This window comes from Micromys minutus, assembly GCF_963924665.1.
Source record: "Micromys minutus genome assembly, chromosome: 9".
NCBI classification, from domain to species: domain Eukaryota; kingdom Metazoa; phylum Chordata; class Mammalia; order Rodentia; family Muridae; genus Micromys; species Micromys minutus.
The window spans coordinates 4,401,264-4,416,782 of NC_137978.1; the positions used below are offsets into that span (position 1 = coordinate 4,401,264).

General features: G+C 37.7%; 1 protein-coding gene across 2 annotated transcripts in view; it reads right to left on the reverse strand.

Annotated features, from left to right (window-relative positions):
- LEPR (leptin receptor) overlaps positions 1–15,519 on the reverse strand; it is a gene marked incomplete at its 3' end in the record, with an annotated part of 80,059 nt that overhangs the window by 27,352 nt on the left and 37,188 nt on the right. For both annotated transcript variants that reach the window (XM_080921068.1, XM_080921069.1), the window contains exons 10-13: positions 13,443–13,642; positions 11,804–11,952; positions 11,349–11,508; positions 11,151–11,233 (exon numbers count right to left, since the gene is read on the reverse strand). In XM_080921068.1, coding sequence (XP_080777194.1) covers positions 11,151–11,233; positions 11,349–11,508; positions 11,804–11,952; positions 13,443–13,642 — 592 coding nt within the window. The remainder of the gene's footprint in view (positions 1–11,150; positions 11,234–11,348; positions 11,509–11,803; positions 11,953–13,442; positions 13,643–15,519) is intronic.

Genomic DNA, 15,519 nt, shown 5'->3' on the forward strand with positions numbered 1-15,519 from the left:
ACATTGTCATATGGTCGTCTCGAGGTCACTGAGACTCGTGAAATCCAAAGGCCCAGTACAAACTGTTTGAGTCAACCTTAGATGATGCTGTGCCTTCAGAAACCCATGATCATAGTGTTAAGAATCTAATAATTCGGCAGAGCGGAGCCTGGCCCAACCGCCAGCCGGAAAGGCGGCTCGTACAGGCTGAGCAACTGTGACCTGGAACAGATCTTAGGAACTTCTGTTCCCACCCGGAGACGACTTCAGGACGCAGAGCGGAGCCTGGCCCAACTGCCAGCCGGAAAGGTGGCTCGGAGAGGCTGAGCATCTGTGACCAGGAACAGATCTTAGGAACTTCTGTTCCCACCCTGAGACGACTTCAGGACACAGAGCAGAGCCTGGCCCACCTGCCAGCCGGAAAGGTGGCTCAGAGAGGCTGAGCATCTGTGACCAGGAACAGATCTTAGGAACATCTGTTCCCACCCGGACGCAACTTCAGTACGCAGAGCGGAGCCTGGCCCAGCTGCCACCTGGAACCTGGGCTGCCGGGGAGTAGAGAGATCTCTGCGGAGTGCACACGGAAAGTGTACCAGGGACACAGACCAGATACAAGGGAAAGGCAAGAACATAACACTGACAACAAAATGGCAAGAGGAAAGAGAAAGAGTATATCCCAAGGAAACCAAGACAATCTAGCAACACCAGAACCCAGCTCTCCGATAGTAGCAAACATCGGAATTCCAAACACTCCAGAGAAAGAAGACACAGACCTGAAATCATGCCTCAAGACGCTGATAGAGTTACTTAAACAAGAAAGGGAGGAAAAGCAAAAAGATTCAGAAGCTTTTAAAGAAGAAACAAGAAAAACACTCAAAGAACTCAAAGAACGAGATGAAAACAGAACCAAAGAAATAAAGGAATGGAAGAGGGAAATTAAAACAGAAATTGACACAATAAAGAAAGCGCTAAAAGAGATAACCCTAGAGTCAGAACACCAAAAAAAGAAATCAGGAGTCACAGAAGCAAGCATTTCCAACAGATTACAAGAGATCAAGGAGAGAATCTCGGGGGCAGAAGACAACATTGCAAACATAGACAAAACAGCCAGAGAAGATGCAAAAAACAAAAAGCTCCTAACCCAAAATGTCAAGGAAATACAAGACACAATGAGAAGACCGAACCTAAGGATAATAGGAATAGAAGAGGGAGAAGAGTATCAACTAAGAGGCACAGTAAATATCTTCAACAAAATCATAGAAGAAAACTTCCCAACCCTCAAGAATGAGATGACCACGAGCATAAAAGAAGCCTTCAGAACTCCAAATAGGTTGGACCAGAAAAAAAATACCTCCCGACACATAATAGTAAAAACATCAAGTGCCCAAAGTAAAGAAAGAATACTAAAAGCAGTAAGGTGAAAAAGGTCAGATAACATATAAAGGCAGACCAATCAGACTCACACCCGATTTCTCAACAGAGACTATGAAAGCTAGAAGAGCCTGGACAGACATCATGCACTCCTTAAGAGAGCACAAGTGCCAGCCCAAGCTGCTATACCCAGCAAAACTATCAATCACCATAGATGGAGAGACAAAGATATTTCAAGACAAATCAAAATTCACACAATATCTGACCACAAACCCAGCACTACAACAAATTATAGGTGGAAAACCCAATACAAGGAGGGAAAATACAGCCTAGTAAAAACAAGAAAACTCCTAAACAAGAAAACTAAAAGAAGAAAAAAACACAGACACAACTCAACCCAAAAAAGCAAAAATGGCAGGAAACAGAAACAATTATTCCTTGATATCTATTAACATAAATGGTCTCAACTCCCCAATAAAGAGACATAGACTATCAGACTGGATACATAAACAAAATCCAGCCTTTTGCTGCATACAGGAAACTCATCTCGGACACAGAGACAGACACTATCTCAGAGTAAAAAGGTGGGAAAAAAAACTTCCAAGCAAACACCTCCAAGAAGCAAGCTGGAGTGGCTATTCTAATATCGAATAAAGTAAACTTCCAACCAAAAGTTATCAAAAAAGATAAAGAAGGACACTTTTTACTCATTACCGGGGAAATCTGTCAGGAGGAACTCTCAATCCTTAACATATATGCTCCAAATAAAATATCACCCACATTCATAAAAGAAACTCTACTAAAGCTCAAAAAATACATTTCACCCCACACAATAATAGTGGGAGACTTTAACACCCCACTCTCACCAATGGACAGATCAGGGAAACAGAAACTGAACAAGGACACTGCAAAACTAGCAGAGACTTTGAACCAACTAGAAATAATAGATATATACAGAACATACTATCCTAAAGTAAAAGAATACACCTTCTTCTCACCACCCCATGGCACCTTCTCGAAAATTGACCACATAATTGGACACAGAACGAGCCTTCATCGATATAAGAAGATTGAAATACTCCCATGCATCCTCTCAGATCACCATGGTCTACGGCTGGTCTTTAACAACAACAAAGACAACAAAATGCCCACATACACATGGAAACTAAACAATGCTCTGTTAAAGGATAGCAGGGTCAAAGAAGAAATAAAGAAAGAAATTAAGGACTTTATAGAATTCAACGAAAACGAAAACACAACATATCCAAACCTATGGGATGCAATGAAAGCAGCATTGAGAGGAAAACTCATTGCCCTAAGTGCTTCCAAGAAGAAACTGGAGAGAGCTCACATCAGCAACCTGACAGCACAGCTAAAAGCCCTAGAACAAAAGGAAGCAGATATACCCAAAAAGAGTAGACTGCAAGAAATAATCAAAATTAGGGCAGAAATAGACCAAATAGAAACAAAAAAAAAACCATTGAAAAAAATCAACAAAACAAAGAGTTGGTTCTTTGAGAAAATCAACAAGATTGATAAACCCCTAGCCAGACTAACTAAAGGGCAAAGAGAGAGTATCCAAATTAACAAAATCAGAAAGGAAAGTGGTGACATAACAACTGAAACTAAGGAAATTCAAGAAATCATCAGATCCTACTACAAAAACTTATACTCCACAAAATTGGAAAATCTGGAGGAAATGGACGAATTCCTAGACAGATACAAGGTCCCAAAGTTTAACCAGGACCAAGTAAACCATCTAAATAACCCTATAACACCTAAAGAAATAGAAGAAGTCATCAAAAGCCTCCCAACCAAAAAAAAGCCCAGGTCCAGACGGGTTCAGTGCAGAATTTTATCAGACATTTATTGGGGATATAACACCAATATTCGCCAAACTATTCCAAAAGATAGAATCAGATGGAATATTACCCAACTCATTTTTTGAGGCTACAATAACCCTCATACCTAAGCCACACAAAGACCCTACAAGGAAAGAGAACTTCAGACCAATCTCACTTATGAACATTGATGCAAAAATACTCAACAAAATCCTTGCAAACCGAATCCAAGAACACATCAAAACCATCATTCATCATGACCAAGTAGGCTTCATCCCTGGGATGCAGGGATGGTTTAACATAAGGAAATTCATCAATGTAATCCACCATATAAACAAACTTAAAGACCAAAATCACATGGTCATCTCACTAGACGCTGAGAAAGCATTCGACAAAATCCAACACCCCTTCATGTTAAAAGTCCTGGAAAGAACAGGAATCCAAGGCCCATATTTAAACATAATAAAAGCAATATACAGCAAACCAACAGCCAACATCAAACTTAATGTCGAGAAACTTGAAGCAATCCCACTAAAATCAGGGACTCGACAAGGCTGCCCACTCTCCCCCTACCTATTCAACATAGTACTGGAAGTCCTGGCTGGAGCAATTAGACAGCAAAAGGAGATCAAGGGGATACAAATCGGAAAGGAAGAGGTAAAAACATCACTCTTTGCCGATGACATGATAGTGTACTTGAGTGACCCCAAAAATTCCACCAGAGAACTCCTACAGCTGATAAACAAGTTCAGCAAAGTGGCTGGATACAAAATTAACTCAAACAAATCAGTAGCCTTCCTCTACTCAAAGGACAAACATGTGGAGAAAGAAATTAGGGAAAAGGTACCCTTCACAATAGTTACAAAAACTATGAAATACCTTGGTGTGACTCTAACTAAGGAAGTGAAGGACCTGTACGACAAGAACTTCAAACCTCTAAAGAAAGAAATTGAGGAGGATCTCAGAAAATGGAAAGATCTCCCATGCTCATGGATTGGAAAGATCAACATATCTTAAAAATGGCCATCCTACCAAAAGCAATCTACAGATTCAATGCAATTCCCATCAAAATTCCAACCCAGTTCTTCATGGAATGGGAAAGATCAATGTGCAATTTCATATGGAATAACAAAAGACCTAGAATAGCAAAATCCATCCTCAACAACAAAAAAACATCTGCGGGAATCACTATCCCTGACCTCAAGCTATATTACAAGGCAATTGTGCTGAAAACTGCATGGTACTGGTACAGAAATAGGCAAGTGGATAAATGGAATAGAATAGAAGATCCAGAAATGAGCCCTCATGTATATGGTCACCTGATTTTTGACAAAGGAGCAGTAAACATTCAATGGAAAAAGGACAGCCTATTCAACAAATGGTGCTGGTCCAACTGGCACTCAGCATGCAAAAGAATGAAAATAGACCCGTTCTTATCTCCTTGTACAAAGCTCAAGTGTAAGTGGATTAAAGATCTCCACATTAAACCAGATACACTGGAACTATTAGATGAGAAAGTAGGGAAAACCTTAGAACACATAGGTACAGGAGAAAATTTCCTGAACAAAACACCAATGGCTCAAGCTCTAAGGTCAAAGATTTACAAATGGGACTTAATGAGATTGCAAAGTTTCTGTAAGGCTAAGGACATTGTCAAGAAAACAAAACGGCAACCAACAGAATGGGAAAAGATCTTTACCAACACCACATCAGATAGAGGCCTAATATCCAAGGTGTACAAGGAACTCAAAAAGCTAGACACCAGAGAATCAAATGATCCTATTAAAAAATGGGGTACAGAGCTAAACAAATCATTTTCAGTTGAGGAACACCGAATGGCCGAAAAACATCTGAGGAAGTGCTCGACATCCTTAGCCATCAGGGAAATGCAAATCAAAACAACCCTAAGATTCCACCTCACACCAGTCAGATTGGCCAAGATCCAAAACTCAGATGACAGCAGATGCTGGCGAGGCTGCGGAGAAATAGGAACACTTCTCCACTGTTGGTGGGGTTGCAAGCTAATACAACCACTCTGGAAATCTGTCTGGCGATACCTCAGAAAATTGGATATAGTACTACCTGAAGACCCAGCTATTCCACTTCTGGGCATATACCCCAGAGACACTTTAATACACAACAAAGATATATGCACCACAATGTTCATAGCGGCTCTATTTATAATAGCCAGAAGCTGGAAGGAACCCAGATGTCCTTCAGAAGATGAATGGATACAAAAATTGTGGTACATATACACAATGGAATACTACTCAGCCACCAGAAACAATGACTTAACCAAATTTTTAAGAAAATTGCTGCATCTAGAGAATATCATCCTGAGTGACATAACCCAGTCACAAAAGAACAGACATAATATGCAGTCACTGATATTGGGATGTTAACCCCAGAGGCTTGCACTCCCCCAGAAACAACTCACAGACTGTATGAAGTCCAAGAAATAAAGAAAACAAAAAAATATACATATATTCATAAAACAAGAAGACTTTGACTATTCCCATGTTCCGTTTTTTTTTGCATGTACTTTACGCTTATTGCAACTAGTACGTTTTCAATGCATACTGTCAAGCCCTTGAAAAAAATCAAGTACTGACTAAAAAACATATTCACATGGTTTTATGTAAAATTTATTTTAATGTCTGAAAAAACAGTACTGACAAAAATGTATAATTTTAAGCAAAAAATGTTTAAAATCTTTACATTTATCTTTGTTTTGCAAAATAAAGTCGTTTAAAAAAAAAAAAAAAAAAAAAAGAGCCTGCACAGACATCATGCAGACCCTAAGAGAGCACAGTTGCCAGCCAAAGCTGCTATACCCAGCAAAACTCTCAATCACCATAGATGGAGAGACTAAGATATTCCAAGACAAAACTAAATTTACACAATATCTGACCACAAACCCAGCACTATAACTAATTATAGGAAGAAAACCCAATACACGAGGGGAACTACATCCTAATAAAAACAAGAAAACTGCTAAGCAAGAAAACCAAAAGAAGACATACAGGCAAAATTTAACCTCCAAAAGCAAAAATAGCAGGAAACAGAAACCACTATTCCTTGATATCTGTTAACATAAATGGACTCAATTCCCCAATAAAAAGACATAGGCTATCAGACTGGATACATAAACAAAACCCAGCATTTTGATGCATACAGGAAACTCATCTCAGAGAGAAAGACAGACAGTATCTCAGAGTAAAAGGTTGGGTAAAAACTTCCAAGCAAATGGCCCCAAAGAAACAAGCTGGAGTGGCCATTCTAATATTGAATAAAGTAGATTTTCAAACAAAAGTTATCAAAAAAGATATGGAAGGACACTTTTTACTCATTACAGGGGAAATTTCTCAGGAGGACCTCTTAATCCTTAACATATATGCTCCAAATACAAAAGCACCCACATTCATAAAAGAAACCCTACTAAAGCTCAAAAAATACATTGTGCTCCACACAATAATAGTGGGAGACTTTAATACCCCACTCTCAGCAATGGACAGATCATGGAAACAAAACAGAACAAGGACACAGTAAAACTAGCAGAGGTTATAAACCAACAGGAATTAATAGATATCTACAGAACATATCATCCTAAAACAAAAAAATACACCTTCTTCTCAGCACCTCACGGCACCTTCTTGAAAATTGACCACATAATTGGTCACTAAACAAGCCTCAATAGATACAAGAAGATTGAAATACTCCCATGCATCCTTAAAGATCACCATGGTCTAAGGCTGGTCTTTAATAACAACAAAGACAACAAAAAGCCCATATACACATGGAAACTAAACAATGCTCTATTAAACGATAGCAGCATCAAAGAAGAAATAAAGAAAGAAATTAAGGATTTTCTAGAATTCAATGAAAATGAAAATACAACATACCCAAACCTATGGGATGCAATAAAAGCAGTACTGAGAGGAAAACTCATAGTGCAGAGTGCTTCCAAAAAGAAACTGGAGAGCGCATACATCAGTAACTTGACAGCACAGCTGAAAGCTCTAGAACAAAAGGAAGCAGATACACCCAAGAGGAGTAGATGGCAAGAAATAATCACACTTAGGCCAGAAATAGACCAAATAGAAACAAACAAACAAAAAAAAAAACCATTCAAAAAAAAATCAACAAAACCAAGAGCTGATTCTTTGAGAAAAAAATTAACAAGATTGATAAACCCTTAGCCAGACTAACTAGAGGGCAAAGAGAGAGTATACAAATTAACAAAATCAGGAAGGAAAGTGGAGAAATAACAACTGAAACTGAGGATATTCAAGAAATCATCAGATCCTACTACAAAAGCTTTTACTCAACAAAGCTGGAAAATCTAGAGGAAATGGATCAATTCCTAGACAGATACCAGATACTAAAGTTAAACCAGGACCAGGTAAACCATCTAAATAATCCCATAACACCTAAAGAAATAGAAGCAGTCATCAAAAGCCTCCCAACCAAAAAAAGCCCAGGTCTAGATGGGTTCAGTGCAGAGTTTTATCAGACATTTCTTGACGACATAATACCAATACTCTCCAAACTATTCCACAAAATAGAATCAGATGGAAGTGTACCTAACTCATTTTTTGAGGCTACAATAACCCTCGTTCCTAAAGCACACAAAGACCCTACAAGGAAAGAGAACTTCAGACCAACCTCACTTATGAACAGTGATGCAAAAATACTCAACAAAATCCTTGCAAACCGAGTCCAAGAAGACAACAAGACAATCATTCACCATGATCAAGTAGGCTTCATCCCTGGGATGCAGGGATGGTTTAATATACAGAAATCCATCAATGTAATCCACCATATAAACAAACTCAAAGAAAAAAACCACATGGTCATCTCACTAGATGTTGAGAAAGCATTTGACAAAATTCAACACCCCTTCATGTTAAAAGTCTTGGAAAGAACAGGAATCCAAGGCCCATACCTAAACATAATAAAAGCAATATACAGCAAACCAACAGCCAACATCAAACTTAATGGTGGGAAACTTGTAGCAATACCAATAAAATCAGGGACTAGACAAGGCTACCCACTCTCCCCCTACCTATTCAACATAGTACTGGAAGTCCTGGCCGGAGCAATTAGACAGCAAAAGGAAATCAAAGGGATACAAATTGGAAAGGAAGAAGTAAAAACATCACTATTTGCAGATGACATGATAGTGTACTTAAGCGACCCCAAAAATTCCACCAGAGAACTCCTACAGCTGATAACTTCAGCAAAGTAGCTGGATATAAAATTAACTCACACAAATCAGTAGCTTTCCTCTACTCAAAAAAAGAAAATGGTTGCATCTAGAGAATATCATCCTGAGTGAGGTAACCCAGTCACAATTGAACAGACATAACATGCAGTCACTGATAATGGGATACTAACCCCAGAAAGTTCTGAACACCCCAGAAACAACCCACAGACTGTGTGAAGTTTTGAAGAAAAGAAAAGAAAAAAAGAAAAAGAAAAAACCATTATGCTCAATCCTTACAAACCAAGAAAACTTTGACTAATTTCGGGTTACATCCTGTTTTACATGTACTTTATGCTAATTGTAACTAGTAAGATCTCAATACCCACTATGAAACCTTATTTTAAAAAAAGCCAAGCAATGACAAAAATGTATTCATATACTTTTATGCAAAAATGCTTAAAATTTGTACATTTATCTTTGTTTTTTTTAAATAAAGTTCTTCAATTAAAAAAAAGAAAATAACTTGACATAATTCTAAACAAAGAAATTTGATAGGAATGAACTAGACCTTATCTGTGATATTTGGATAGGGTTGGGCACGCTCTCTAATGGGTAGACATGGACTTTCAATATTCTTGCATCTTTGAGGAGAGTAACAGATTTATAGAAGATTGGGAACTGCATTTGTTTCCTTATTCAAATGTATTAAAGTCTAATCATTTCTGCATTTATGTCTTTATTATTCTCTGTGGAGGTAGAGAACATTAATGGGATAAAATTTTTATTAATAACTTGCTCAGTTTTCTTCATAGCACATTTACAGTTATAGCCAGAAACTGCAAAAAACCTTATATGTCCCTCAAGCAAATAATGGACATGTCTGCACAATGGAGTACTACTCTGCTATTAAAATCAATGACATCCTGAAAATTGTAGACAAATGAAAAAAAAAAAAAAGAAAAAAAAAACTTATTCCAGTTTTAGAACCTAGATTGGGGAACCAACATGGTTTGGATCTCTAATATCTCCCCCACAGCCAATGAGAGGATATACAAACTTTAGACCACAGGGGAAAAGAATAAGGACATTAGAGGAATCCCACAAAGGGAGTATTACAGCCCTTCTCTGCTTTCTTTCTCTCTTTCAAGTCCCTGCTGCTATTGAGTGGGGGTGTTGTCTGCTCCCATCATAATGGTCCCAAAGTATGGCACCAGCATAACATAGAGCTTAGAAACCATGAGCTAAGATAAACCGTTCTTCTTTACAAGCTTTTTATCCAGGTACATGGTTAGTGATGCAGCATGTGACTAGCACAGGAACCATAACCCCCGAAACACCAAAGGAACACAAAACAGAAAGTTAGCTACTGAAGGATAGATAATCTACCCATGAAAAGGCACTCAAGTACTTTGAGAGTCTGTTAGTTAGTAAAGGTGCTATCCCTGTCTTCAGATCAACCCTGAAGAACCTACATCGTTCTACTTTCCAATAAGATAGTCCCCAGCTGCTTGGGGCCATTTAAATTTCAATTCATTAAATTAAGTAAAAGTGAAAATTTAGGTTTTTGCATCATACTGAACACAACTTAAGCCATAAAACCACAGATGGCTGCCAAGCTAGAAAAAGCATGTACAAACTGTTCTTGTTCTTACAGAAAGTAACATCAGGCAATATCACTGAGAAAACATGGGAATCAGGCATAAGGAAAGAATGGGAAATATCTGGAAAGAAAAACCATTGTTTTGTTCAAGGGCGCATTGGGATCATGAGGAAGGTGGTGGGCTGTAGCCTGGGGCAGGGGGCAGTTGTTATAGCTATGAGGACAAAGATAGATCAAGACAAAAATAGACAAAAAAAAAAAAAAAAAAAAAAAAAAACAACCTCTACTTAGATTCTGTTCATGGCTGACCCTAGCAATGGCTGAGCACTGTCACAGTTTATCCCTCTATATAGAACACTCACTATCTAATAAATACCACTGGCCAATTCTTAATATCACTTTCAAGTAAAAAGCTCAAAATGGAGACCATTTAAAAATTGCATTACCATGTCAACAAACATCATATAGTAACTGGAATTACAAACTAAGTATACCAAACTCTTATATAGCCCAATTTTTATGTGGGAATTGGTCTTAGATCTGGAAATCATTTTAAAACATGCATTAGCTCCCTCTTGGGGAGAGAAATTCATTTCACATTTATATAATAAACACAACATTGCCTACCTTATGTATACTTTCCTAAATCAGTCTCCAGCTTCACGTCTACTGATGAAATTACTTACTTGGGATAGAAATCAGCTCTTTAGGAGAATGACTACTTTGGCATTTCCAAATTGATCATTATGGAAAACACTCATCCTATGCCATCACATAGGTCAATACTCTCTGACATCTTACATGCTTCAAGTGTGATGAAGCATTACACTGTTGAGCATTCAACTGAAATCTAATTGTGGACTTAAAGCAACACTAATTATCACTTAGTAATCTTAACCCTTATGACAAATGTGGAGCCCAAAGAGCTCAAGACTTTAGCAAAATTTCAACACAATTATAATTTAACTGAGAAAATAATAAAGACTCCTAATGATATCAACACTCAAGATGGTCAGCTCTGATAACTACAACCCCAAAATGTTTTACAGCAAAAGATCTGGGCTTATTTGTGAGATAAACAATGACAAGGCTATGAACAAAGTATAGACAAGCATACATTCAGAATAAAATAAAAGGTAGAAATTAGAAATACCTTCCAAAGCAAGGTGACATTTCTCTCCTTTCTAGTGACATCTCCATCCATTATTCTCCAAAATTCAGGCCCTCTCATAGGAACTGCAAAATAACAAAACGCTTGACTCAGATATGTGTTCTCAGGAGGAATGTTTTCAGTCATGTGTAAAGCACACACTTCTGCATTCTCAAGAAAGTTAAACAAAAGTTCACAGACCTTTTACATCTATGACAAGTGTGTGGGCTAGACTGCTCCAATTACTCCAGTACCCGAGTCCATCCAACCGCTGGCAGCGGACCTGCACCACATAAACCACACAGAGATCTGACACCGGCAAGCTGGCAGACTTTGATTTTGCATCGAATACCTCATGTGTCTGTAAAGGAAGTCACATTGTCAACATACCTGCCTCCTGTGGGTCCTGAAGTGCACTTTCATTTTAAACCTTAACACCATTCCCAACTTAAGACCACTTTTGTATGTGATAAAACCCACTATGAAGTATGATTAATATATGCTCATAAAACATTTAGATAGCATCTAGTAGTCCTGCAGGGGTTCACAAGTTCTAGGCCAGACTGAGCTACAGAAAGACTTTGAGGTTAGCTTGGGCTATAAAGAGAGACTCCAATTTACAGAGAGAAAGAAAATCCATTTGAAATAAAAGGTACCTTCCACTGTATTTCTCTTCCATTTAAGCCATATCGAATCTGGAACTGAAGGTTATTCTCTGGAAAGACTGGCTTTTCCCAAGATACTTTCAATAATCCAGTGTTTATAGTAATCTCTGCTTTTACATTAGATGGAGGTAGAGGTTTTACTAAAAAATTAAAAAAAAATAATATTACGTAATAATAACAAACATCCTTTTAAAGGTCTTGTCTTAACCATGGGTTGCACCCCATGAATGGAACAATGGGTTCTGCTGCTATAGCAACATGTTAAATTGCTTAAGTACTATACTTTCGAACTAGCTGGTAGGACCTTTTCTCCAGAGGGCACACCCTCCTATCTCAGATCCCACCAGAACAACATTGATTCACAGGGAAGAAAGAAGGCCTAGACTGCACATGAGTGTTTGCCATCACTTTCCCTCCAAGTCTCACTTCTGAACATAACCATTGTGCAAAAAGTGCAATCTCTTGTTTGAGCAATAATTTTTGATCACTTAAGAAACCAACACTAGTACTTTAGGCCGATCAGGACAAAATGCCTCCAATTTGTCATTGTTATGTAGTTTCTTATGATCATTAAAGTCCTCACAGTTCATGAAAGTATTCTTCTCCAAGCCAGGAAGATGATAAAATGTTTCTCCCTAAAAAAAGGCCATTTCTTTCCAAGAAAGGAATGTCAAGCATTTGAGACGGTGTAGGAGTCAGTTCTTTGGCTGTGCTTCAGTGGCTCACATGGCTTGAGTGACTTGCCGAGCTGTAGTACAGGGGCGTGTGATGGGTGACACAGAAGGTGTCCCTGCCTAACACAAGTTTTAAAAACTAGAAAGAGGGACCACAGAGATTTACAGCTTGAAGCTTTATTTCTACATCATTCTCTCCCTAAGGCAAGATGAGCCAGATTTAACCTGTTTTAGTTTTGGAAAGCAAAACAGCCAGTGTCATTCAGATAGCATGTTGTGGATTCCATGTTGTATGGGGATGTTCATGGCCCTAACCCTGGCATACTGAGTAACTGAAATGTATCAAGTTTAGTAAAAACACAGGGGAATCACGCAAACGAAAACATAATTAAGTAGGCACCTTTATCAAAAAAGCAGATATAGCTAGTAGTTCAAATAAATTCATCCTATAGTTAACAAAATGTAGATTCTATTTCAAATATATGCTGACTGATTTTAAAAATTATGAAAACAATATACTGATTTTTGGTATAATTTCCTAACAAAATAATCTATAGCAACAAAAGAAATGGCCATTTCAAATGTTTCTTACAGTCTTTCAAATTAACGTTTTGAAGCCTTTAGATTATCAAACAAAACTTCCAGATTATAATAGCAAATTCTCTCAGAACTACACTAGAAACCTCATTAAATTGCTCTCACAATGACACATGCATCAAGTGCTATATGGAAATACCCAGCTGCTATAAATCTATTACCCATATTTATAGACAAATATGCTATGAACAATATAAAAATTAATTCAAAATGGTAATAACTCAAAACTAGAAAGCTTCTAAGGCCAATCATCTTCTCAATTACTCCATAAACAGAAACAATTTTCTTTCTTCAAATTATAGTTCAATTAGAAAACAACATCCAAATCTAAGGAAAATATGTAACATAGATTGACATACCTACAGAGTCAGGAAGGACACACGTTGGTGGAGAGTCAAGTGAACCTAAAGAATGGTTGATCCTGATCCACATTGTATAGCCAGATAATAGAAAGATTGGCTGGAAAACACATTCATAAAAGCCATCTCTCTGTAAGATGCAGTTTTTGAGCTCAGATGTAGGATGAATAGATGGAGTATCGGGACAATACAGGCTGCGCCTTAAAAGATATATATATATTTTTTTTAAAGTAGCCAGTTAATATGTAGTACTGATTTTGAAAAGACACTTAGAATTCAGATTTTTTTGTTTGACAAACATCATTTTCTCTGTCTAAAAAGTGATGCTGTTGATAGAAAGGGCCTCTGGAGTTCTGAGCACTAGCTGAATCTTAGTCTTTCCATGGTGACTATAAAAACACTGCATGGGAAGTGACTGGTAAAAGACAAATGTGAGAAGAGTTGTCGAGAAGGCAAATTAAGCACAGAGCTGCAGGTGTGGTGGTCATGCGAGAGCCAAGTTCTCAGCCTTCCTTCCTCTGCGACTCTAACACATTTCTTTATGCTGTCTGTGCTGATGCCCCAACTATAAGATGATTTTTTGATGCTACTTGGTAACTGGATTCACGTAAGGATCAGAATTTGGTATTGTTTTCATTACATCAGTTTGGACTAGAAAGTATTCGATCCCTGCCTGTCAAAGCAGATATTACTGTCAGTTACATGCTCCATTTCTGTGGGAATTTAACACACTGTTTAAAGCAAAAACAAAATAACAAAAAAAAAAAAAAAAAAAAAAAGCAAAAACAAACTTGCTTTCCTTCCACCCCAGGAGTCCTCCAAGTCCTACTTTTAATCTTTACTTCAACAATTATGTCACTGATACAGGTCTCTGGTGTGTTGGTTCTCAGCCTGCACGTCATGACCCCTTTCACAAACCTCTATCTCCCAAAAAAAAAAAAAAAAATTCACTCATTTTCTCAGAAATAAAATTTCTTTAAACATTAGGAGTCATAACCAAATCAGGCCTGCTTCCTCACAGCACACAAAGAGTTTCTTCTCTTAGAAACAGCCCTCCTGTCACTATTTGCTCTGAAAATGGTACTCAGATGACTAAAGCTCTGACGATTCTCTACAGGAATGAAAAGAAAAATAAAGAAAAAGAAAGCTAAAACACTAAAATTGTTTCCCATTAAACATCTTTGTAATATTTCCTCCTCAAGGTTATCAACGTGTGTGTGTGTGTGTGTGTGTGTATGTGTGTGTGTGTATGTGTTTGTGTTCAGATAATTGATGGGTGAGGAATACAATGACAGACAGATGTGTAATCAGTGTGTAGCACAATATCAATATGGAAACACAGGGGAAAAGGTCTAACTTGGAATGGTTAGCTTCACCATCATGACAGTAGTAACCGTTTATTGATTGCTCAAATGGAATGTTTCCTAGGAAGAGTCATGTTACTTAACTACAACAAAATGAAAAGTCATTAATTTCCCCCAAAAGCACATAAATCCTACCATTCTCTTCATTTTACGGACACAGAAATTAGCCCTTGGGTGGCTCAAGTACTCATTAAGGATTTGTAGTTGGTTATATGATGATCCCATGAATGTTAGGATGGGAAATGAGCTGTGGCGCTTAAGTGGTTTTCCACAGACATACATTTGGATATGAGAAGGCATGGAAAGTCATATATAATAAAAAAGTCTATCACAAACTTCCAATTGGTGTTAAAATATTCATAACCTATAGGATAAAGGCACTGATTTTTTTTTCTATCTAAGAAATGCAAAAATTGACATTTTTCATCTAATACCACAGAGGAATCAACTCAGAGCGTGAGGCACAGAGCTCAGATCACAGGACTGAAGAGAAGGAATATACTTTCCGCGTTGAAATTTTAGACTTTAAGAATAAATGGGTGCTTTATACAAACTGAACTTCTCCAGTGCAAATTTAAATATCGGAGAACAGAGTGTAAGAGCAGCAAATATCCTGGACAAATACTATGAAAGGCTTTACTAACAAAAACGCATGTGCCTTCTCTCCACTAGGAAGACATCATTTAGGACACACATTGTGCTGAGACGAGGGG